This window comes from Notechis scutatus, chromosome 5 (assembly GCF_049901735.1).
Source record: "Notechis scutatus isolate UNSWTSFEM ecotype Mainland chromosome 5, rNotScu1.2, whole genome shotgun sequence".
Classification (NCBI taxonomy): domain Eukaryota; kingdom Metazoa; phylum Chordata; class Lepidosauria; order Squamata; family Elapidae; genus Notechis; species Notechis scutatus.
Genome location: NC_142013.1, coordinates 63,229,947 through 63,257,523, shown reverse-complemented (window position 1 = coordinate 63,257,523; position 27,577 = coordinate 63,229,947). Strand labels below are relative to the sequence as shown.

At 36.1% G+C, this 27,577-nt stretch overlaps 1 protein-coding gene across 7 annotated transcripts in view; it reads right to left on the bottom strand.

Annotated features, from left to right (window-relative positions):
* Window positions 1–27,577, bottom strand: part of DMD (dystrophin) — a 1,185,061-nt gene that overhangs the window by 645,724 nt on the left and 511,760 nt on the right. For all 7 annotated transcript variants that reach the window (XM_087966867.1, XM_087966866.1, XM_087966869.1 and 4 more), the window contains exon 43: window positions 19,665–19,809. In XM_087966867.1, coding sequence (XP_087822993.1) covers window positions 19,665–19,809 — 145 coding nt within the window. The remainder of the gene's footprint in view (window positions 1–19,664; window positions 19,810–27,577) is intronic.

Here is a 27,577-nt window from a genome sequence, read left to right as displayed (position 1 = left end):
GGTGGCGGCGGCGGCAACAGCAGGAGGTGGTGGGGCGGGACTTTTGGGCTGCGGCTGCCCGCCTTTTCTGTTGCTCGCCTCGCCCGCCTCGTGCCTACCTCTCCTCCTGCAAATGCAGCAGCGGTGGCGGCGGCGGCGGCAACAGCAGGAGGTGGCGGGCGGGACTTTTGGGCTGCGGCTGCCCGCCTTTTCTGTTGCTCGCCTCGCCTCGCCCCGCCTCGCGCCTGCCTCTCCTCCTCCTCCTCGCTGGATCTTTCATGAAGGTTGGGGTGGGCGTTGGGCCGCATTACGAGGTGACCTGGGCCACATGCGGCCTGTGGGCCGCGGGTTGGACAAGCCTGCTTTATACCATAAAAAAGCATGCCACCCCAACAACAGATCATGTCCTTCTAATGTCAACAATCTAGTATTTCTTAATGTTATCCATTCCTTAACCCACATCAAATTTGTAGCTTGGTAATACAACTCCCAATTAGGCAAACCAAATCCTCCTCTTATTCTGGCATCTTGCAAAAGTTTTAACTTTATTCTCGCTTTCTTACCTTGCCATATATATTTCAACACAATTTTATTTAAATCTTCAAAGTAATCTTTTCCAAGCCTAATTGGAATTGTTTGAAACAAATATAAAATTCTGGGTAATATATTCATCTTGATTGTTGATATTCTCCTATTAATGACAGTTGTAAATTTTCCCATTTCGCCAAATCTAATGCTATCTGCTGCTTAAGTTTAATATAATTATTCTCTTTTAGTGTACTGCATCTTGCTGTCAAATGTATCCCCAAGTACTTGATCTTATTCGTGACCTGAATTTTCAATAGATCTGCCAGTTCTTCCTTTTGTCTTGAGAGCATATTCTTTGTCAAGATCTTTGTCTTATCTTTATTTATTTTCAAACCAGTCACCTTTCCATATGCCTCTATCTTTTCTATCAATTTTGATGCTGTTTCTAGTGGGTCTTCTAAAATGAAAACCAGATCATCTGCGAATGCTTGCAACTTAAATTCTTCCTTTTTAATTTTCATCCCTTTTATATCCTTTTCTTCTCTAATATTTCTGTTTAGCACTTCCAAGGTTAACACAAACAACAGAGGTGATAGTGGGCACCCTTGTCTTGTTCCTTTTCTTATATTAATAGAGTCTGTCAGTTCTCCCTCTATCATTACCTTTGCCATTTGTTTATGATATATAGCTTCTATTGCTTGAATAAATTTTTTAGCAAAGCCCATCTGTTCCAGCTGTAATAACATGAATCGCCAATTCACATTATCAAATGCCTTCTGTGCATCTAGAAATATCAAAGCCATTTGTTTTTCAGGGTGTGCCTCGTAGTATTCTAAGGTGTCCAAGATTACTATCATATTATCTTTAATTTGTCTCTTTGGCAGAAATCCATTTTGATCAGGATGGATAAAATTGTTTAAGTATTTTTTAAGTCTTTCTGCCAATATTGAAGCAAAAATTTTATAATCTGCGTTTAGTAAGGAAATAGGTCTATAGTTCTTGATTTGTAATGGATCGCCCTCCTCTTTTGGGAAAAGTGTAATATAAGCTTCTGACCATGATTTAGGTATCTTCTTCTTTAACATAACTTCATTCATAACTTCTAGCAATGGAAGGTTCAATGATTCTTGTAGTGTTTTATAAAATTCTGCCGGAAGTCCGGCTTCTGGTTTTGCAAGGCTTCGGCGGCAGCAGGACTTCGCGATCCTCCACGATTCCTGCAGCGCTCGCTGCCGAGGTGCCTCCGATCCAAACGGATCTGGGAGATATGGTTGCCCCGTAGAGGCATCCGAAAAGAGAGGGGATCCGAATTGGGGCTTGGGGGTATCGCAAACCCCCTCCTCAGCTGGCAAACCCCCTTTTTCCCAAGGTGGTGGAGCGGCGGTCAGCAATGGCCACCACAAAGAAGCCTGCAGCCGGGTAAGATTCGTGCTGGAGGAAGTAGGAGAAAGCGAAAGTGTTGGCTGAACCGGGACAACAGAAACTTCTAAATACCCTGGAAACTAAATCGTTTGAAGGATACATTGTCTCCCAAAGAAGACTGTAAAAGCGGCGGAACAAAGCTGGAAAGGGAAAGTTATTTTCTTTCACTCTCCCTTCCCACAGAAACAGCAGGTGGAAATCTGGAAAACCTACTTGGGCATAGAAGGTAATCTAACTTGAAATTTAAAGCCAAGGGGATAAAGGATTTCTGGACATTGGAATTAAAAACCTAAAATTCTTTTTATTTCCTATAAGTGGAAGGGAAGAGGTAAAGACTTATTTTAAGATTGTACTGAAGGAGACTGCTTTAAGTTTATAAGATCAAAAATAAAAGATATTACGACTTCTAGAAGACTACTTTGGAACTGTGTATTTGAATTCTACCCTAGGAAGTGAAGATATAGAAAGAAAAAAGTGCTAAATGAAACTGTTTGCTTTGATTTGGTTTACTTTGTGACTTTGGGATTTTTGTGAACTATTTCTTGAAAGGCTAAAGACATTTGGGTTGCTTTTTTTTTTTTTTTTAAAAAAGGGAAAATGGCATTATCTTTTGAAGAATTACAAATGGAATTTCAAAAATTGAAAGAAGAGGAACAAGAAGACAAGGGCTCTTCTGGATCTATTTTCCACTTTTTAGAAATGGCGATCTCTACCTATCAAGAAATATAACAACGACAGGAAGGCTGGGATGAAGAAGAAGAAGCCATCTTTAATGGACAGATACTCTTAGTGGAGGAAGAAAAGCGAACGGGGGGTAAGGAAAAGGTGAACTCAGGACTTAAAAAAGCAACCAAGAAAAACAAAAATAAAATGAAAAGTCGATATGATGTCAGAAAGCAACAGAAAAGAGAAATACAACAGAGAGGGAAGATTAAGAGAGTGAAATTTGAGAGGTGGGGGGGGGTCAAAAAGCTAGAATTGACAAGAAAGGAAGGGGAAAAGGAAAGAGAAGTCATAAAGGTTTTAAACAAGATGTTAAAAAACAGGTTTTTTTCAGAGATAAGGGGTAAGATATAATTTTATAAAAATGATTCTGCAAAGGTAGATAAGATTGTATTGTAGATATTAGTATTTGAAACTGAGTTAGAAAATTAAAATATTATATGAGTTAATAATGCATTAAAGGGAAGCTATGAAAATGTTTAAGATTCAATAATAGAGTTTAATTTCCTATGAAACATTGTTCTTATTATATCATAAACTCAATATTTCTTTTTTTTGTTTTATTATTACTTATTAAATTTAATATTATTTGCTTGTTTTATTATTTTGAAATGTAGTACTTAGAATGTACGAAGCAGAATCAGTATGGAAAATATGTATTATTTTAAGTGTTAAATTTAGGGGAAAGATAAAAAGTTGTCATACTTCAATCAGTGTTTACAGGAGAAATACTGTATTAGAAAGAAAGGATTAATAGATGATGAAAAGAGAATGGACAAAAGATTCAAGTATAATTATTTAAATTGAGATGAAATAAATAAAATAGAATTAAAAGAGTGAATAGGAGAGAAAAAATATATAGAAAATGTAGAATGTTAAATAAGATATGAAATAGTATATTAAGTGAGTACGAATTTGATTTATGTCTGTACAAAAAGATTTAACCTGGGGTAAGCCGCTTTCCAAAAAGAAGTTTTATGTATTTATGTTTTGTGTAATGTTTGTCTATGTTTGAAAGGATGTGGAAGAGAACTAATGAAATTATATACAATGAATATATATAATTCAAGGCAAAAGAAATACAACTAAATAGAAGGAAAGGGAGCAATAAAGAGAAGTTAACACCACAAGGTAAATCACTTAAAGAGAACAATTATGATAAACTACTTCAACAAACAAAGAAAGATTTAGAATCCTGGAATAAGTTGCAGCTTTCCTTATTGGGCAGGATTGCCTCGATTAAAATGAATATATTACCAAAATTTCTTTATTTATTCCAGACAATCCCAATTAAGTTGCCCAAATTTTTTTTTGAAGAATTAAATAAGATCACACTTAAATTTATTTGGCAGGGGAAAAAACCCAGGATCAATGTAAAGGCCTTACAAGATGCGAAAAGTAGAGGGGTCTAGCCCTTCCAAATTGGGAATTATATTATTCGGCAGCTATCTTATTATGGATAAAAGACTGGGTGAACTTACTTAACAAAAGAATTTTAGCATTAGAAGGGCATGACCTCCAGAGAGGGTGGCATGCCTTCTTATGGGAAGTGGGGAAACCCAAGCAGTCTTACTTTCATAGACACCTCATTAGGGACTCATTATTAATTAATTGGAAAAAAATATGCAAAAACACTATCTAAAAATTCGATCTGGCTATCAACAATGGAGGCAATGGTACATCCCAACAATTTGGACATAACAAAAATGATTAAATATAAAGATTTATTAGATCCGCAAGGAAAATTAAAAACTCGACAAGAACTACAGGAACAGGGATTTAAAATTGATCAGTGGTTATATATACAAATCCATAGCAGATACAAACAAGATATAAAAGACTTTGGAATTTATAACAAACTGCAGTATTTAGATAAAATTTTACTAGGATCAAACAAAAGAACATATCCAAATTCTATAAATACTTACTGGAAGTAGAATTAGAACAAGAGATAGTCAAAGGGAACATGATAGCCTGGAGCAGGAATGTCGGAAGAAGTATTACATTATCAGAATGGGAAAAGATTTGGAACAGAAATATTAAGATTACAAAATCGGCAGCATATAAAGAAAATACATACAAAATGTTTTATAGATGGCACTTGCCCCTTCGAGGTTGGCGAAAATGAACCCAAACACGAGTCCAAAATGCTGGAAATGTAAAAGCATAGAAGGAACCTACTTTCATATGTGGTGGTCTTGCAAAGAAACCCAGAAATATTGGCAAAAATCAGAAAATGGTTGGAGGAGATAACCAAAGAACAAATCGAATACAAACCAGAGTTCTTCCTACTAGGGATCTCTGATAAACATTTACCCAAAAAGATGAAATATGTAACAATTCATATCCTAACTGCAGCCAGATTAGCGTTTGCCCAGTGTTGGAAATCACCCTATGCACCTACAGAACAAATGGTCATCCAGAAAATATGTGATTGTGCAGAAATGGATAAATTAACTATAGCACTTAAAAACAAAGAGGCTTCAACATTTTACGATAATTGGAACTCTTGGTATAATTGGTTAGTCCAGAGATAAACTGCTTAATGGACAATGGGTAATTTAAGCATAGATATCGATAAGATGTGTGTATTCAAATTAAGGTAGGAGAATTGGATCTTGCAGACTGTCAAAAAGGATATTGTCTGTTTTTAAATACATCTTTTTTTTCTTTTTCTCTTTCTCTTCCTTTGTTTCTTTCTTTCTTTTACATCTCCTCTTCTCTTTTCTTTCCAGTTTGTAAGACCGAATGTTCTTTTTTTGTTTTTTTCCCTTTTGTGTATGTAATGTCGATATGTTTTTAATTGTAAATTTAATAAAATTTATTTAAAAAAAAAAAAAAAAAAGAAATACAACTAAATAGAAGGAAAGGGAGCAATAAAGAGAAGTTGGGAAAAGATATGAAGTTGATCAGATAAGATAAATATACATATTAAATTGTGTTTGTATAGAAATGTGATAATTTGGAATTATTTTCTTTTTAAATAAGATGTTTTATTTGTGTTTTTTTTAGAAAAGATATTTTATGTTACTACATCCTATGTTTTGTTTGTTTGTGTATTGTTTTTAAAAAATTAATAAAATTTGTTCAAAAAAAAAAAAAAATTCTGCCGGAAGTCCATCTGGGCCTGGTGCCTTTCCATTATTTTGCTTCTTGAGTGCTTCAGTTAACTCCATCATCGTTATATTGCTTTCTAACATTGTTTCAATCTCTTGAGGTATCTGGAGTAAATTAGCATTCTGTAAATACTGTTTAACTCTTTCCTCATCAATATTCTCTTGTGTGTATAGTTTCCCATAATAGTCTCGTATGATTTCCTTCTTCTCTTTACTATCATAGCAAACTTGGCCTTGGCCATCTATTAATTACAATATTTTCCTTGATTTTTTTCTCCTTTCTCAATTTATATGCTAACCATCTACCTGGTTTATTTGCATTTTCAGAGTAGTTCTGTTTAGCACCTCTGATTTTCTGTGCTAATTCTTTTTCTATTAGACCCATTTGATGTTTAATTATATCCATTTTTAACTTAATGTCCTTTTTCGGTGGCATTTTCTGTGGCTCTTTTTCAAGTCCTTTATACTCATTGTCAGTCTGTGCTCCATTCAAAATCCAAGAAAGAAATACTCAGACTCCATAGATTTGAGCAAGGTTTTTCTTTTACTGAAATTCAAAGTGGAAGCTACAGGTAGAATTCTGAATCTAAGGAATTTGGCACGCAGATCACATATACAAAGGGATGGAATTGTTCCCACCCCCAAAGTCCAAAAGACTCTTCCAATTAAAAGTTCTGAATATGATCATGTGGGCATCTTCAGGTGGTGATGAGGCCTCTGTCCCTTGACCTTGACATATTTTGATAAACTTCGCAGCTGCGCAAAGGAAAGAAAGCTAAGCAAGGAAATAGAAACTTAAGAGCAGGAATTTATACTCTCCCCCAACTCCTCATTTATACAAGACAAGAATGTAACACCTCCAGTTCTCTTCCCACAAGATGCAACCCCTCCTCCCCCCGTTACTCATTGCAGCCGAAAGATGCAAAGCAGTAGAAAGCAATAGAAAAGTAGAAAAGATCTTGAAGGCTGACACTCATTCCCTAATATCTTAGAGGCAAATCTTTTCATGGTATTTCTTTTCCTTGTATAGTCTATTATCAAGCCTCTGGCATATGCCTTCATTGTATCCCATATATTCTGCATTGATGTATCTTCTTTTTTGTTTTCTCTAAAGAAGAAAGCCAGTTCTTTCTCCATCCACTGTGTGAAGTCTTTTTCCTTTAATATAGTATTATTTAACGTCCATCTAGATCTTCTTCTTTGTCCTTTCCATTTAATTGTCATTGGATTGTGATCTGCCCACGTACTTGTTTCAATATTTATTTCTTGAATATTAGCTAACAATTCTGTTGACATCCATATCATATCTATTCTGGACCATGATAAATGTCTATTTGAGTAGAAGGTGTATTGTTTAGTTTTAGCATTTCTTTCCCTCCATGTATCTTTTAAGTTTATTTCATCTACCATTTAAAAAAAAGATTTAGGGAGAGTCTTTCTGTTTTGCTTTGTTGTTTTCTGTGCTGTATATTATCTGCAGTTTATTATCTACAATTGCATTAAAATCTCCCATCATGACTATATGAGCATAGTCCAGTTCAATTATTTTCATATGTAATCTTTTATAAAATTCTTCTTGATTGTCATTCGGGGCATAGATTGCAATCAGGAGTGTTTTCATATTATTGTCCATTATTTCCACCATTAGTATTCTTCCATTGTCATCAATATAGATCAATTTCGCTGGGATAATATCTTTAATGTATAAAACCACTCCTCTTTTCTTGCATTGTGTCAAAGAAGTAAATATTTTCCCTAATTTTGGCTGTATCAGCAATTGTTCATGTTGCTTTTTGATATGTACTTCTTGTAGGCAAATTATATCAAATTTTAATTTCCCTAATTTATGGAAAGTTTTCCTTCTTTTAACAGCTGAGTTAAGTCCATTTATATTAATTGTAATCAGTTTTTTCTCTTCCATGGTTATATTTTGTAGTTAGGTTTAGCAGCTCTCGTAGATCTTGGTTCACGTTGTTCTTTCACCTTTCTACCTACTGCACCTTCTTCTTTTTCAGTCACCATTTGGCAGTCCTCTTGGAATTCAATTAGTGAGATTTCTTTTTCTGTCTCTTCCTCTTTCCCTCCAAAAAATTCTGTGTAAAATGATTCAGCTTTCTCAATTGAGTCAATTCTATGTCTCTGTTCTTGCCATGTGAACATTAAACCTTCTGGAATCAGCCATCTATAATTCACCTCTTTTTAAAGTAGCATTTTGGTCAGAAATCGGTATTCTCTTCTCTTCTCATCTCTCTCACTCTTCTGGGTACTTGTTTCAGGACCACAATCTCCTTGTCTTTATATTTCAATGTTTTCTCTCTTGCCACTTGCAATATTTGCATTTTAATGGCTTTCTTTGTAAATCTGATGTGGACTTCTCTTGGTAAGCTATTTCTAAATGCATATCTTATGAAGATAAACCTCATCTATTCCATCCATCATCTTCTCTTTAGTTATTTCCAAAGCTTCAGCCAAGATTTCTATCATTATCTCAGCTAGGTTTTGTCCCTTTTCTTCTTTTGGAATCTGAGATAAAATTCTGATCTGTCCATCTCCCATCTCAGCACCCCACTTTTACCTTGTTCAACCACAGTTAATCTGCTATCAATATCTCCAATCTTCTTATCTCTTTGTTTATCTTCTTCTTCAATTTTTTTGGAATCTCTCATCATACTTCATTTGGTTTTATTGTATTGCGAACAGTTGCTGGGGTGCATCCACAGTTTCGTTGTACTTGTACAATGACAATAAAGTTCTTCTAATTCTAATTCTAATTCTAAACATTCGTTGAACTGTATGAGAACAGAGTCTAAAGCAGGCTTGTCCAACCCGCGGCCCACGGGCCGCATGCGGCCCAGGTCGCCTCGTAATGTGGCCCAACGCCCACCCCAACCTTCATGAAAGATCCAGCGAGGAGGAGGAGGAGAGGCAGGCGCGAGGCGGGGCGAGGCGAGGCGAGCAACAGAAAAGGCGGGCAGCTGCAGCCCAAAAGTCCTGCCCCGCCACCTCCTGCTGTTGCCGCCGCCACCGCCACCGCTGCTGTATTTGCAGGAGGAGAGGTAGGCGCGAGGCGGGGCGAGGCGAGCAACAGAAAAGGCGGGCAGCCGCAGCCCAAAAGTCCCGCCCCGCCACCTCCTGCTGTTGCCGCCACCGCCGCCACCGCTGCTGCTTCTGCCCCCGTCGCCGCTGCTGCTTCTGCCCCCGCCACCGCCGCTGCTGCATTTGCAGGAGGAGGTAGGCGTGAGGCGGGCGAGCTTTCTTCCCCCCCCCCCACCGCAAAATTTGGCCGGAAAATTAATAAAAAATAAATAATTTGCAGGAGGAGAGGTAGGCACGAGGTGGGCAAGCTTTCTTCCCCCCCTTCCCCACCACCCACAAAATTTGGCCGGAAAATTATAAAATAATAAATAAATAATTTTTAATTAATAATTAATAATAAAGAATAATTTTGTTTTATTTTATAATTTAATTTAATTTAATTTAATTTAATTATTTAATTTAATTTAATTTAATTTAATTTAATTTAATTTAATTTAATTTAATTTAATTTAATTATTTAATTTAATTTAATTTAATTTAATTTAATTTAATTAATTTAATTAATTATTTAATTTAATTATGTGCGGCCCAAACCAAATTTTCATCTTCTAATGTGGCCCAGGGAAGGTGAAAGGTTGGACACCCCTGGTATAAAGGAACTAAAACACAGGGGTATTTTAGAAGACATTATATATGGGAGTCTCTGTGGTTAAACTGGGAGAAGACTAAAAGACAATGTTATTTGAAAATTCCAGTCTGGCTATCGACTATTGAAGCATTTTCTTATCCTATAATATATAAAAAGGAACAAACAGTAAGATATGGTGAAATATTGAATGAAAAGGGTGAACTTAAATCTATACAAAAATTAGAGGAACAAGGTATAAAGATGAATTGGTTTTCATATGCACAAATACATTCAAGGTATGATAGACTCTAAAACAGAAGGTTTCTGTGATAAACTGACTGATTTCAATAAGATTTTGACATGTACTGATGAAAAGGTGATTAAAAATTGTATGGATATTTATTAGAAATTAAACTAGAAGAAGAACAAGTTAAAGAAACTATGATTGCTTGGGGGAAGAATTTTGGATATGGGATTGATCTAGAGAAATGGCAAAAATTGTGGTCTCAAAATTATAAAATGACAATGTCAACAGCATATAAAGAAAATTTGTATAAGATGTTTTACAGGTGGCATTTTCCCCCAACAAGAATAGCAAGAATGTTCAAGAACAAATCTGGAAAATGTTGGAAATGTCATCAGACACCTGGCTCATATTACCATATGTGGTGGACTTGTGCGGATGCTAAAAAATATTGGACTAAAATCCACAGGTGGTTGGAAAAAATGTCAAAAAAGCATATAGACTTGAAACCAGAGATATTTTTATTGGGAATTTTACCTGAAATATATCGTAAAGAACTGAAATACCTGATTGTAAATGTATTAACAGCGACTAGGATTGTATTTGCTAAAAACTGGAAAAATGAGAAAATACCATCACAGGAGGAAATCGTTAAGCAAATATTGGAATGTGCTGAAATGAGTAGATTGACATTTGAAATCAGAGAACAAGATGATAAACAATTTTATAAAATTTGGGATCTATTCTATCAATGGTTAGACAATAAAACATGGTAATGAAATATGTAGATTCTTAGAAAATAATAAATATATAAAGATGTATTCTTTTCTTATTATATCTACAAAATGATTGCAGGATAAATTTGAGATGATAATATGAACTGTCATAAAACAATTTAAGTAAAATATGATTATTTTGTAAAACATGAATGAATAAAAGTATAGTCAAAGGATTGATTAACAATGATATTAATGTATTTAATACTTGATTGAAAATATGAGAATATATACAATGTAATTGTAATTGAGGACTATGAAATGGAAGCACAAAACAATTGTAAACCAACCGGCACACTGTATGTCTATATATGGAAGATGGCTTGATGTTTTTATGTTTTGTTTGTCTATGTTCGTCTTAAAAACCAATAATTTTTTTAAAAATAATAGCTGAAAGATTGAAGAGATTCTTGAACAAATTTTTACACTCATACCAGAATGGTTTCCTGCTGAACGGACAAATTAAAAACATGAGAATAATTTTGAACACACTGGAATATGATGAAGCACATCCAGAAAAAACAAATGGCCCTGATCTTCCTAGACATACAGAAAGCATCTGACAATGTAAATTGGCAATTCATGATACTGCAGCTAAAATATATGGAACTAGCTCGATACTTGTGCTTCGCTACAAAACTATGTGGTCAGGCTTAGTTTCTGGGGAGGAAAATAAGGAGGGTGGGAAATCTGCCTCTGCCTACCAGCATCCATCAGTATTCATCTGGCTAGCATCCTGTCAGTGTGTGAGAGAGTTGAGGGCTGTTTGGAAACTAAAACAGTAATTGTGTGAGCAAGAAGGAGACAGCAAGGAGCCTGGGCGTGGCTTAGCTCAACTATTCTGTACTAAAGTTGGTTGCTGCTGTGAAACTAAAAGTGAAAGTGAAACTCCTCTCCTCTGCTTGTGTTTTGCATTTGGAACAGATTTCTTTTCAGGTGGGGAGGGGAGTAGAACTCCTTAGCACCAGAGCGTGTTAATAATAATACTAATGCTCTGATGGTCATTTCAAAAAAATCTTTTCTTAGTGAGCTCCTAGAAGCCAAGAGGAACATACATGCCAAATTTCAAGTTTGTAGGCTTTATGGTTCTGGAGATTTTGTGATGATGCGTGAGTGGTATTTCACTTTTATATATATAGATTTGGGGGAGAAATTATCAATATGATCAAGGTGATATACACCAAACAGAATGCAAAAGTGTTTGTGAATGAGGACATCAATATCAATATCAAAAGAAGCACAAGAGAAGGATGCCCATTGTCCCCTCTGCTATTTATTTTGACTCTGGAAGTGTTAAATAGAAACATTCATTAAGATATAGAAATAAAAAGCATGGAGATAAAAGAAGAAGAATACAAATTACAAGCCTTTGCAGATGACTTGATTTTCATCATAGAAGAACCTCAAGAAACGGGATCCAGACTAATAAAGAAAATTTAAGACTATTGCAGGATTGAAAATAAACAAAGAGAAATCTAAAATCTTAGTTAAGAACCTTACAAAGGAACAGAAAAAAGATTTAATGGAGAAGATAAGACATTCACATAGTAAAAAAAGTAAAGTATTTGGGAATTCACCTATCAGAGAGATGTGTAAAAAAAAGACAATTACTTAAAATTAACACAGCAAATCAAAATAGATTTAGAAAAGTGGGAAACATGCAATTATCACTATTAGGAAGAATAGCCACCATTAAAATGAATATCCTACCAAGACTCTTATACCTGTTCCAAACAATACCAATAAAGCTAGAAAGGAAATATTTTGAGGAACTAAATAGAATGGTAACTAAATTTATATGGCAAGGTAGGAAGGGCAAGAATTAGGCTGAAATTAATGTAAGACTCTACCAATAGAGGAGGTTTTGGGTTGCCAAATTGGGAATTATATTATCAAGCAGCTGCCCTGACTTGGCTAAAGGAATGGATAACTCAACCACCCAGGTAAAAAATTACAGACCAATATCTCTTTTAAACACAGATTACAAAATTTTTATGAGTGTGATGGTGGAAAGACTGAAGCTAATTCTTAATGAAAGAATTCACCCTGACCAGAATGGATTTCTTCCCATGAGACAGATTAGAAATAATACAAGAATGATAATTGATATATTAGAATACTATGAAACACACCCAGGATGCCAAGTTGCTCTTGTCTTCCTGGATGCACGAAAGGCATTTGACAACCTAAACTGAGAATTTATGAAACGCCAGATAAACTTGATGAAATTCGGATATAACTTCACAAAGATGTTAGATTCAATTTATTTAACTCAGAAAGCAAGGGTAATGATAAATGGAGAATTTACCAATCCTTTTGAAATAAAAAGGGGTGTCAGGCAGGGATGCCCATTGTCGCCTCTGCTTTTTATTACAATATTAGAAACATTACTGGACAGAATTAGAATGAATGAGGAAATTAAAGGTACTAAGATTAAAAGACAAGAATATAAATTACAGGCATTTGCCGATGATGTGGTCATTATTATAGAGGATCCAATAGAATCAGGACCAACCTTATTAAAAGAAATTGATAAATTCGGTAAACTAGCTGGGTTGAAAAACAATAAGGAAAAAACCAAAATGTTAGTTAAAAATATAACAAATAATAAACAAAAAGAACTAGAAGAAATAATGGGACTACAAAATGTCAACAAGATTAAATATTTAGGTATATATGGTTAAGACCCAAAACAATAACTTTGAAAGAAGACAATTATGTTAAACTATTACAACAAATAGGAAGAGATTTGGAGATATGGAGCAAAATGCAGATTTATTTATTAGGCAGAATTGCCACAATTAAAACGAATGTTCTACCCAAATTGCTTTATTTATTCCAAATGATCCCTATATTATTGGATAAATCGTTTTTCAAAGAATTGGATAAAATTACTATGAAATTCATTTGGGCAGGCAAGAAGTCAAGAATTAAGAAAATTTATTTACAAGACAATAAAAGGCAGCTTTGGTCTCCCTGCCTGGGAGACCTATTATAAAGCAGCAATGTTAATGTGGATAAAGGATTGGATTAAATTGGAAAACAAAAGAATTCTAACATTAGAAGGATACAACTTACAAATAGGGTGGCAAGCCTTCTTGTGGAACCCAAGTAGTAAAATCATTCATACTTTCAGAGACATACTTTACACAAATCTTTGATAAAAACCTAGTCTGATATTAGGAAAAACCATTATATTAAAGTTCTGTTACGGTTGTCAACAATGGAGGCAATGTTCCACCCTAATACAATGGGCATCAGTAAAAAGCTCAAATATTGGACTTCCAGTTTGCAGGGCTTCGGCAGCAGGCAGGAATCCGCGATCGTGCGCAGTTTCTGCCTGGGCTCGCCGCTGGAGCATCCCAAGCCAGTCTGGCTTCGGGGCTAAGCCACCCCGTAGAGGTGGCAAAGAGGGGGGAGATCCCAGCAGGGTCGAGGAAAGCTGCATCTTTCCTCCCCAGCTGGCTAAACTCCCTTTCCCGAAGGCGAACAAGCGGCGGTCAGAAATGGCTGCCTCAAAAAAGCACTCATCCAGAAAAGAAAGTGCAGGAGGAAGTTAAGAAGTGGAAGTTTTGGCTGACCGGGAGAAGAAGCAACAACCAAGGTATCCTGGAATTTAAATTTTAAAAAAGATACATCGCTCCCAAAGAAGATTCGGAAGCAGCGAATGAAAGTGAAAAGGGAAAGTTTTTCTTTTCTTTCACTCTCCTTCCTTACGTTGACAGCAAACAGAGATGAATGAGAAATCGGAAAAACCCGCTTTGGCATCAAGAGGTAATTAAACTGGATAATTAAATGTCAAGGGGACAATAAGGATTTCTGAACATTAAAAAAATATTTTTTTGCTGTAAGTGGGAAGGGAGAGGAAAAGAATAAGAGTAGGATTTGGAAGGAGGAGACTGCCTGGAATTTAAAAGAATCTGATTAAATTCTAACAAGACTTCTAAAAGATACATCTTAACTGGAACTTTGTAACTAGTAACCCCAGGAAGAGAAAGTGAAAAAAGAAGAAAGTGTTAAAAGAAACAGCTTGTGTGTATTTGGATTGCTTGGTGACTTTGGGACTTTGGAAATTATATTTGAATGACTAAAAACACTTGGGTGGTTGTTTGAAATTTTTTTTACAATGGCATCACTTGTGGATGAACTGAAAATGGAATTTAAAAAATATAAAGAAGAAGAACAAGAAGGGAAGGGCTCTCTTGGCTCCATTTTTCAATTCTTAGAAATGGCGATTTGTACCTATGTGAAACTACAAGAAAAGACTGCGCAACAAGAAGATTGGGACAAAGAAGAAGCTATCTTTGACGAACAAGTAACTTTACTTAGGGAAGAAGGGGGAAAGGGGGGAAAGAGAATGGAGACTTTAAGACCCAAAAAAACAACCAAAAAAGGGAAAAATAAGGTGAAAAGTGGATATAATGTTAGAAAGCAACAGAAAAGGGGAATACAGAAGAAGGAAAAGGAGGTGGAGAGACAAGGGGGTAAAAAGGGCAGAGAGAAGAAGCAAGGGAGGAAGGAAGGGAAGAGAAGCTACAAAGGTGTGGAGCAAGATGTAAAGAAACAGGACTTATTTAGAGATAATGGGTAAAAATTTAACTGAAAAAGTGATTCTGCAAAGGTACATAAGATTGTATTGTTATATTTGTATTAGAAATAATGTTAGAAAATTGGAAACAACATATGATTAAAAAGTGGGATAAAATACTTAGTGTAATTCAGTGAAACTTTTGTGAACAAAATAAATGAAATGAAATAAATGAGAGAATTGAACTAGGAAGGAATGGGAACATTTTAATGATATAATGTTTTAAAATATGACTGAAGTGGGGGGGAAGTAACTATGGAAAGTTTATAAGTGTTCCCATAGAAGTATGATACTTATTTGAAAAGTAATGTGTAAAATGTTTAAGATTTAAATGAATACTAATATTAACAATAGATTTGAATTGGTATGGATTGTTGTTTTAATTATATTATATATTTATAATTTGTTCTCTTTTTAAAATATAGTGTGTAACTTTAGAATGTACTAAGCAGAATCCGAATGGAAGTTATGTATTATACTAAGTGTTATAAATTTAGGGGAAAGATATAAAGGCGTCATACTCCAATCAGTGATTACAGGAGAAATTTTGTTTAATGAGAAAAGATAATAGACAGCTGGAAACAGGACAGACAAAGAATATAAGTATAATGATCTGAATTAAAATGAAATAAATAAAATAAAATTAAGAAAGTTAAAAGAGGGGAGAAGCTATATAGAAAATGTAGAATGGCAATAAGATATGGAATGGTATATAAAATGAACATGAATTTGAATTTGTGTCTGTACGAAGAGATGTAACCTGGGATCAAGCTGCTTTCAACAAAGATGTTTTTATGTTTTATGTTTTGTTTGTTTGTTTGTTTTTAAAAATCAGTTAATTTTTTTTTTAAAGTAAAAAGCTCAAATATCACCAAATTTTAGACAAAGAAGGAAAGCTCAAATCGACCCAAGAGTTAGAAAACCAAAAAATAATGATTGATCGTTGGTCCTATTTCCAAATAGCAATAAGATATGAGAAAGATTTAAAAGAATTCAGAATAGAATCAAAGAGCACTAAATTTGATAAGATACTTTTGGGCCCAGATAAAAATATGATATCTAAATTATATAATTATCTATTGGGGTATGAATTAGCTGAGGAAATTGTGAAAGGACCAATGACAGTGTGGGCAAGAAATTTCGGCCATAATATAGACTTAGAAGACTGGGAAGAAATCTGGTAGAGAAATCTTACAATAACTAAATCTGTGTCTTATAAAGAGAACTTATATAAAATGATATATAGATGGCATCTAGCACCCTCCAGGTTAGCAAAAATATATCCAACATCCAATCCAACTTGTTGGAAATGCAAAGGGAATCATGGTACCTACTTCCATCTCTGGTGGACAAGCCCAGTGGTCAAAAAGTTTTGGAGTAGAATTAAAACTTGGTTAGAAGAAATTGTCCAGGGTGGATTGGAGTGGGAACCTAAATTGTATCTTCTGGGTATCATTAAGGAAGGTTATCCCACCAAAGTAAAATATTTGATTATCCATATCCTAACAGCGGCACGTATTTCACTGGCTCAATTCTGGAAATCTCCTAATATACCACCAATACAATTTATTATTCAAAAAAATTGTGAATGTGCAGAAATGGAAAAACTCACATTAAAATTAAAAGGAAAAGAGGAGGTGGAATTTTACTCAATCTGGAATAAATGGTACGATTGGCTAGAATGTAAAAAACAAACAAAAAGGGGAATCAAGGGGGGAAAGTGCTATGGCTCAGCAGAAGCAGTGGAAAATGCAATGTTCAAAAGACTTGATAGCTTTCCCAAAATAACTAACAGAGCCTATGAGAAACTTAGGAAACTTAGCGACTTATTAATGAAATTTCAAGTAGCTAAGTCGAAAGGGGACTTGCAAGAATTTGCATTGTTTGACACAACCAGAGGTATAACCTGCAAGAGCAGTGGATCACACATGGCTCCAAATGCAAAAGAGAGTACAATGTTCCATTTCCCCCCTTCTCTGTTTTAGCCAACAAGCTAAAACAATAAATGATCCTAGCTTCGACTTCACATTGTCATGTGCTGCTCCTTCAGAACATAACCCTCATAAGCCTTCATTAGCAGTCCACAAAACTAATGTGACTCCTCCAGATTCCTTTTGCAGGTCTGCCAGCTCCTCTCACATATAAACTGAGATCAGAGATCCTGGTAAGCAGTGTCCTCTACACCAAAAGCCACATCCTCTCCTAATATGCAAAGCCTTCAGAGAGAAGTCCATGGAAGACTGCAAAGCTTTCCTGAAAGCAAACAACATTTGCTACAAGTGCTGCTCATCAATCCCTCACTTTGCCATTGACTGTAAGGTCAGCCAGAACCAGAACCATGGATTTTACAACACACAGTGGCAGTGAGCACAGCAGGGAGGTAGAACACACTGCTACAACCACAACAGAAATCAATACAAAATGCACAGAAGTCTGCAAAGAGATTGCAATGGCAAGTCCTACTCCAAAATCTCTTTAGTCAGCAAGTCAAAGGGAATTAAGCTTTATGCCATTCCACACGATCAAAGTAACAAGTCTTTAACCAGCTCAGCCTTCTTTGATGCCTTTGGCATTAAAGACCCTAGCACTCCATATTCCTTAAAAACTTGTGCAGGAATTGTGGAGGCGGAGGAGAGAAGAGCATCTGGTTACCAAGTTGAGTTGGTAGATGGGAAAACATGCCTGACTTTACCAATTCTTATTGAATGCAACCAGATCCCTGACCATAGAACTGAAATCTGTACGCCAGATGCGGCAATTCATCACCCACATTTGAACCATATAGCGCATCTGATACCAGAGCTTGATCCTGAAGCTGAGATAGTCTTGCTCCTAGGGTAGGTGTCAGCAACCCACAGCTCCAGAGCTGCATGTGGTTCTTTTGTCCCCCTGCTGTGGCTCCCTGTCAGCTGAACCCACCACTGGCTGGCCCTGGCCCTCACCCTCCCCTCCCAGTAACTCCTAGCCTGGCCTGAGAAGATAGATAGACAAGATAGACAACATTTCCATTAAAAAAATAGACATTAGAAATATCATTTAAAATGTTTTATTCAACCAGCTTTAATTAACCACATGATACATGCTCTCAGAATTCATAATTCAACTTTAGTACTTCTTTCTACCTAAAGGAAAAATGTTAATGAGTTTTAGAAATGCTGCTTTATGTGCCTGAAAGGTGATAAAAAACTGAGTTAAGAAATTCTCCTTCTGGAGAACATATTCAGCTTTCTTTTCTTCCCTATGTGTCTTATTTTTTCCTATGGTAAGTGATAAATAAATGATCTTGCAGTGAGTACCAACATTGCACAGCAGGTTGACAAAGCAGTGAAACTTGGAGGAAAATTGAGTGAGCAGAAGTCCATTTGTGTAATGTTGGATTTAATACATTATGACAAAGCATATTGATATATTTTAAGTCATTTTATATTGTAACATTAAAATACCAAATTTATGTTCTCCACATTTCTGTAACTTTTACCATGAAATCTAAAATATATTTGTCTAAGAAAATAAAACTTAAAATAGAAGGGTGTTGTCCCATAAATGTTTAAAAGAAGATAATAAATAGAAGTATTCTAAAGCATGTTTTCTTTCTAAAGGTTATAGAAGAATAACATAATGCTACTGCTCAAATATATCAAACAATCTATAATATGTTCATTATGTCTACTGATATCAATGGAAGAACACTTTACAGAATTAAAGTACCATCAGTGTGTTTGAATGTCAGAACATATAAAATCAAGCATCTATCATTTGCCTGATTCATCTATTGATCATATAACCGAAAAATGTTTATGAGTAATGCTAAGGATTATTTTCATCATTTGAAATTAATACATATTTAGCTGTACAAAAAATATCTGTAACTGTTGGATGGTGAACTTTTTCTTTTTTAACTAAGAGGAATTGATTGCTATTTTATAACTTAAGTGCCCAGGAAATATAGTAGATACAATTGTTATATTTTGCTCCTCTTCCTTTTCCTTTGATAAATTGTGGGAGAGAGATTTAAGGAAGGGCAGCTCATGCAAAATGTCTATACATTTGGTCAAAAACCTATCCATGAACATGAAAATGATTTATGCTTGATCTGTTTGATTGCTTCAAGAGTCTATAACAGCCGCACAACAATGGATAAAATTGTTTAAAAATATGAACTTGTGGTAATCATTGAAAAAGAAAGGTGGTGTTTTATCAATTTTATAACAAAACTGCAATGTGAAGAACAATCAGTTTTACCAGTCCTCCATACAATTTTTCATAGGAACTCATTATTTTCACATTCTCTTTTCTTGTTAGAATCAAGCAAAAATATAACAAGTAAAGCAAAAAGATTTTGGAGCTGCAAATTTTGAATTAATGATGAAGCTAAATCGAAAACATATGCAATGTGCATCAACACACAATCACTCCACCAATTCAATGTTGACTCTTATCTATATAGATAGACTTTCTCCAGAATGACCTACCCCAACCTATCTCTTCCACATATCTATATCTAAATTATCTCTATCTATACACACATTTATATACACACACACACGTATATGTTTATATCTATACACATTAAACAGTACATATAGATATCAGCATTCATACAATAAAAAATAAGCAATCATACCTGGATGTATTGCTTGCTTTTAGAAACATTTGGATCATCTTTAGCTATTTTAGCTAAAGTTTGTTCTATTTCAGTTAGCCAGAGGTTAAAATTCTTCATATCATGATGGAAATTTCTCAATTTTTCCAATGATTTGTCAAATTTTCTGTAGAAAAAAAGCAGATGCTATTAGGACATTAGCATATTGCAAGCAGTAATCCCCCCCAAAATGAAAAAATGTGGTTACGCTTTATTTAAAAATTGGGGGAAAATGAAAGAAAGTTTGCTAAAGCTGGTGTTGGAAAATGATGTCACAAAATTTAGAGATATATGAATGCCACAAAATAAATAGAGGATATTTGTGTTTCAATAGATACAAAATGTACACATTTTCCTGCTATTTTGTGGACATCTTTTATTTAAAATTTACATTTATAAAATTAATATATGAATAATTCTAATTTTTTCTGCAGTTCGGTGAACCAGCTGATCCCACCATTGGCTGGCCCCACCCCGCCCTTTGCCCCTCTCCTCCCAGCCACTCACCTGGCTGACTTTTTGCCTAGGTTTTTCCGGTTGTTGAGGGGAAAACAGATGGGGGCCTGTGGAGGGACCTCGAGTGAGTCTCCCTTCCCCACCATCAGCTTTACCTTTGCAGGCAGCTGCATGAGCAGAGTGGTGTGAATCCCATGGGCTGGAAGGAGGCCAGGGACTGCAAGGCTCCCACATCACCCCTTCGCCAACTGGCCCTCCCCTGCCTGCCCGCCACCCTCCAGCCTGTGCCCTTCAGCCAAGCGTGGCAGGCATGGAGTGAGTCTCCCTCTCCTGCCATCGGCCTTACCTTTGCCTTAGCTTTGCAGGCAGCCACAGTGAGCATAGAGGTGTGTGCCCCACAGGCTGGAAATCTGACAGTGGGTGAGGGAAATGTGTTCTGGATCCGCCGTGCTTGGCTGAAGGGCACAGGCCAGCAAATGGGTGAGTGAGGGCCAGATGATGGAGGGACGATGCAGGCAGTGCAGACTTGTGGTCCCTGGCTGCCTTCCAGCTCACAAGACTTGCATCCTTCTGCTTACCATGACTGCCTGCAAAGGGAAAGCTGATAGAGGCAGAGGGAAACCTGCTCCAGGGTCACTGCGCTTGGCCAAAGAGTGTGGGCCAGCGGGTGAGCTGGCTGGCAGATGAGGGCAATGCAAGTGGTGCAGCCTTGTGGTCCCTGGCTACCCCCACCCACTGGCAGCCACAGAAAGCAAGACACCTCCTCTCCAGGCCCCCATCCATTTTCCCCATGACAGCTGAACAAACCTAGGCAAAAAGCCAGCCCTCTCTGCTTCTCTTGCTTCCATGGGTTCAGGCAGACAGTCAGGATGCTGGAGCGGGGAAAAGCCCAAGTGCATGGAGACCCAGGCCCAGCTGCATCCCCTAAGCGACAATGTAAGCCCTGGCTGCTGTCGGTGCCTTGCGAGCCATCCACCCAAGCCCGAGTCTGCCGGGTGCTCCTGGGCAGTCTCCCAGGGACTGTGCGTGAAGGAACAATCACCCCCAGGCTTGGAGAGGCGAGCAGGCAAGGCCGGTTGGCGAGGACTTCATGGACAACAAAGGGGTGAGTAGGGGGGCTTCCTCTCCTCCCACTTTTGGGCAGATTTATAAAGAAAAGGCTGGGAATTTCAACCCAGGTGCGCCCCACAACCCCTGCCTCACCCCCCCACTTCACCACCACCACCCACCAGCAGCTCTGGGCAGCAGTTTGGCTTTCTCAGGTGGCCACAACCCCTGATCCCCTCCTGCCCTTTCCTTGCTCCCACAACTGGTGGCAGAGAGGAAGGCAAGCCAGGGCTGAGTCGCTGCCGCTCAGCTTCCTTCTCCTGTCCACATCTCTCCCCCATGCCTGCCAGCATGCAGGGGGCAGCAAATGACTGCAATGCAGCACAATCCTCATTGCTCCTCTGCAGCTGGCCCTCCCTGCCAGCTCACCCACTCTGGGTAGAGTGTGGGAGTGCCTAGCCACCTGGCCACCAGCCAAGGGGGAAGAGCCTGAATAGTGCCAGGTGAGGAGTAGCTGGGAGAGGGGAGCGGCATGGTGAGGTGAGGTTCCCCTTGACATGAGTGATGTCGAGTTGGCCATGCCCACCCAGTCACATGACCATCCAGCCACACCTACCCAGCTAGTCATTAGGGCAGAGAACCACTTGTTAAATTATTTGAATATCACCACTTCTGTAATCCTAATTTATACGTAACTAGAAAAATCAATTTCATTTGGGAATATCCAATTAAGAAAGAGAAGATGTAGATCAAGGTACAAGACTTCAAAATGGGAATTATGTAACAAAAGGTTCAAGTGAGGGATTATCTTACTATCAAACAATGGATAATATGTTTGTGTGGGGTTTGGCATATATACAGCACAGTGGTACACAATGTTGTATTTATATATACAATAGATATAAATATGAGCATACAGTTACAGATATGGCTGGTTTTTTAATGTCAATTACATGTATTTTCATGAAACTGCATGGAAGTCTATGTGCAAGAATAATTTTATCAATTACAATTTAAACTAAAGACATATCCTACAAATACCATCAGACACAATACCATCTGCAGGCTGTCATTTCACAGTTATAAGTAAGAGATGAGCTCATTGTACATAAAGCAGTGCAAAACAACACAGATGCTTCTATTTTTTTTTTCAACCAAGCAAACACACCATTGGCAATCCACTTGTAAATTTTTCAGCTTGTCAATAGGTAATTAATAAAAAGGCTTCCATATAACTTCATATCATATTATTTGTGGGAAAATTTTATTGACATTGCTTTTGATACACTGAATTAATATATGAAGAAAGTAAAGGCCAAAAGTTCCAAACAGTTTTCAAATTAAGATAATATATTAGGGTTTTTTCAGCATTCCAAAATCCATAGACCATAAAATGTATTTACTTTCTGTGCTCCATGAACAAAGTGAGTTCCTTTTTTTAATTGGGAAAACTTCTGACTCTGGCACTGGAATTTCAGAAAGAGAACATGATATAGAAGGCCTAATGTATCTTTTCTGTGATGTACAAAAACCATTTTGGATGAAAAATGGTAGAATTTAACCTGATCAGGGAGAAGAGGGCTTTATTTATTTATTTATTTGATTTGTCAATCACTTACAAGATAATAGGTATAAGAATAAACATGAGTATGAATACAGGAAATAGATACAAATAAATGGAGACAATAGGACAGGGACGCTGGGCAGAATTGTGCACTTACAGACCTCTTAGGAATGGGGTGAGGACAATAGTAGATAGTTTAAGGTTAAGGGAGTGGGGGTTTCAGGATGTAACAACAGAGTCAGGTAGCACATTCCAGGCATTGACCACTCATTCACTTCAGCATTGTTGCTGAAGTTGTATTTTCTGGAATCAAGTTTGGAGTGGTTTACATTGAGTTTGTATCTGTTGTGTGCTCTTGTATTGTTGCGGTTGAAGCTGAAGTAGTCATTGACTGGTAGGACATTGTAGCAGATAATTTTGTGTACTTTGCTTAGGTCCAACTGTAGGCGGCTTAGTTCTAGGTTGTCGAAGCCCAAGATTTCAAGTCTGGTAGTGCAGGGTATCCGATGCTTCTTTTTCTTCTTGTCACTTGCCATTATGCTTTTCAGCTTCTCTCTGCATAATGTTAATATTTGACTGATGGGACAATTTGTGGTAAACTGTAGTTGCTATTTTCTTTTACTATCCATGGTATTTTATTTATTTTTTATCTTATTTGGTTTGTCAATTGCTTACAAGATAATAGGTATAAGTAAAAAACATAGTTATGAATACATGGATACATATAAGAAAAATAAAAGAAACAACAGGACAGGGACGGACGGCACATTGGTGCACTTATGCATGCCCCCTACAGACCTCTTAGGAGAGGGGTGAGGTCAGTAATAGAAAGTCTAAGGTTAAAGTTTTGGGGGTTTGGGGAAGAAACCACAGAATCAGGTAGAGTATTCCAGACATTGACCACTCTGTTGCTGAAGTCATATTTCCTGCAATCAAGTTTGGTGCGATTAACCTTGAGTTTGTATCTATTGTTTGCTCTTGTGTTGTTATGGTTGAAGCTGAAGTATTCATTGACAGGTAGGACATTGCAATGTATGATTTTATATACTATACTTAGATCGGACTGAAGGTGGCGTAGTTCTAGTTTTTCTAGGTCTAGAATTTCAAGTCTGGTGGCATAAAGTATTCTGCAATGAGTAGAGGAGTGGAGAACTCTTCTTGTGAAATATTTCTGGACTTTCTCAACTGTGTTAATATCAGATACGTAATGTGGGTTCCAGACTGATTAGCTGTATTCAAGTATTGGTCTAACAAATGTTTTGTATGCTCTAGTTATGAGTGTAATATTACCAGAGAAAAAGCTATGTAAGATTAGGTTAACAACTCTTAATGCTTTTTTGGCTATGTAGTTACAGTGGGCTCTAGCACTTAGATCATTAGAGATGAGTACTCCAAGATCCTTGACAGAGTTTGGATCATCAACAAGGTCTTGACTATACAGCCTATATTTTATTTTCTGATTTTTTTTTTTGCCAATATGTAAGACAGAGCATTTATTTGTTGAGATTTGAAGTTGCCATTTGTTTGACCATTCTGATACATAGTCAAGGTCTTTTTGAAGGGTAGCAGTATTTTCTGTGGTGTTGAATAGCTTTACATCATCAGCGAAGAGAACGCAGTTGCTCTTAATATGATCACAGAGGTCATACTCTTCAGAGTATAAAGAGAGTTGGTCCTAGAACACTGCCTTGGGGGACACCACTGTTGACAGGTACAGAATTTGATAGGACGCTCCCAATTTTGACTATTTGTTGTCTTTTTGAGAGGAATGCTTCTAACCAGTTATGCAGGTGTCCAGAGATAGCATAAGATTTTAGTTTTAGGAGTAGTTTGTTGTGTACCACTGAACCAAAGGCTTTACAGATGTCTATGTAGATTGCATCTATTGCTTTGCCCTGATCGAGTTGTGTAGCCTATATGTTTTTGCAGTGTAAGAGTTGCAGATTGCAGGATAGTTTTTTTCTGAAACCAACTTGTTTATTATAGAGTAGGTTGTTTGTCTCTAAGTGGAGGATAATGGATTGGTTAATAATTGATTCCATGACTTTACAGGTGATGCAGCATAAGGAGATTGGTCTGTAATTTTCAACTAAGCTGAAGCTTCTCCCTTTTTGTGGTATCTTGCCACAAAAGTTATTATTTAGATTATGAAAATCATTGCAAAGTTTAGAAACTTTTTATAAGTTCATATCTCTGAATGAAATCCTTATCTTCTGAATGAACCAAATACTACCATTTTAACAATATTCCTAATTAAGAATGGAATATTTAACAAATTTATATAGTCTCCCATCTCACAAAATGTGACTTTGGGTAGCATATACCATATAAAATAATTAAAGCATAAAAAGTTTACGCATAAATATAAAAACAAAAACATAAAAACTCAAGGACAATACAGAACAACCATCACCTGACATCACACAACCAGTTTGCTGACTCCCCATGAGAACACCAGGGTTGATGGAAAAGCCCTTTTTTTTTATTCTAGAAAAAAAAATTTTATTTGACATATATTTAAAACAGACAAATCAATATATATATATATATATATATATATATATATATATATATATATATAACATATATATATATATATATATATATACACACACACACACACACACACACACACACACACACACACACACATTTTACAGCGTATATTGAGCAATGGTTAATTTTTTTTTCTTTATCTTTATCATTGACATGGTCTGCCTTGTTACAATAACTCCTTCGTTCTTTTAATGTTTTAATTGCTCTATATAGTTTATAATTAAATGCACGTCTTCTGTCATTTCCTTAACTTATCCAAATATCAAATATTACCTTTTCTTTAACCAATCATACCAAATGTTCCATATTTCATAATAGTCACTATCTTGTTTATTTTTTAATAATTTGGTTAGGCTATCCATCTCAGCACATTCATGTATTTTTTTAATTACCATATCCTCTGAAGGAATGAAAGACAGTTTCAAGTTTTGTGTGTAGGTTATTCTGGCCGCAGTTATAATGTGCAAAATTAAATACTTATATTTTTTCTCCATGTTAAAATCTATCATACTTAGCAGAAAGGCTTCAGGTTCAAGTTTTAAATTTTGTTTTTTCATATTTAAAATCCAATTTCTAATATTCCTCCAAAACTTCTGAGCACATGGGCAAGTCCACCACATGTGAAAATATGTTCCTTGTGCGTAGTTACATTTCCAACAATTGGGTGGTAGGTTAGGGAACATCTTAGCCAGTCTTGCAGGAGGTAGGTGCCAGCGATGAACCATTTTATATAAGTTTTCTTTATACGAGACTGACATGGTTAATTTGTAATTTGTTTGCCAAATGTGGTCCCACTTATCTAATTCAATACTATGACCCACGTTTTTAGCCCAAATTATCATAGATTCTGTGACTATTTCTTTTTTTAATTTGTAATCCAAAATATATTTATGATTTACTAATTGTTTTCTTTTCCTCTCCTAGCCATATTTTATCTAATTCTTGTGGGATCATATTAAAGCCAAATTGTTCTCTATCTTTTTTATAATGGGTTTGTATTTGTGCAAAGGGCCACCTTGAATTTGTATTTGGTTCCTATTTTTAAGCTCTCCAGTATCATATAGTAAATCTTTATACCTGACAATATTTTCATATCCAATAGATTTAGATATGTGACTGCTTCCAATGTCGACAGCCACAGTGGAACCTTTGGGTAGAGTTTTTTTTAAAATCTTTCTCCAGATATTGAACAACACATTTCTTACATGGTGCCTTTGGAAATATGAATGTTGTTTAGATTTTTCATCCCACATGAAGGCGTGCCAGCCAAGTTGGAGATCAAAACCTTCTAATACTAATAACCTTCTATTTTCTAATTTAACCCAATCCTTAAGCCAATTTACTATAGCAGCATCATAATATAATTCAAAATCTGGAAGGCCAAATGCTCCTTTTTTCTCGGCATCCTGTAATAATTTATATTTCACTCTGGGTTTTTTCCTCTGCCATATAAATTTAGATATACATTTGTTTAATTCTACAAAAAAAAATCTTTTCCAACTTGACTGGCACTTTCTGAAACAGGAAAAACAGTTTTGGCAAAATATTCATTTTTGCTATCAAAATACGTCCCAATAGCGATAACTGCAATTTGGCCCAATTATCTAAATCTTTAACTATTTGCGTTATTAACTTATCATAGTTATCTTTTTTAATCGACGAACATCTAGCAGTCAACCAGATCCCTAAGTATTTTACTTTATTTACCACCTGCATACCTAATTTATTTGCTAGTTCTTCCTTCTGCTCCTTTGTAGTTTTTTGTTAACACTTTTGTTTTTTCTTTGTTAATTTTTAACCCTGCCACCTTTCCATATTCTTCTATTTCTCTTAGTAGTATAGGGCTTGTTTCTAAGGGTTCTTCTAATATAAATGCCATATCATCGGCGAATGCCTGGAGTTTATATTCCTCTTTTTTTAATTTTTAGTCCTCTAATCTCTTGATTTTGCCTAATTTGTACTAAGAGAGTCTCTTCTGCCAATATATACAATAGAGGAGCTAGGGGGCAGCCTTGTCTTACTCCTTTATTTATCTTTATGGTATCTGTATTTTCCCCATTTATTAATATTTTTGCAGTTTGCATGTTATAAATTGTCTTAATAAATCCTATAAAATTTTCACCAAATGCCTATCAGTTATTTAATAAGGAAGTTCCAATTCAGGTTGTCAAAAGCCTTCTGGGCGTCTAAAAATATCAATGCCATTGTCTTGGTTGAGTATACTTCATAATATTCTAATATATCCATAATGGTTCTTGTATTTGTTTTTATT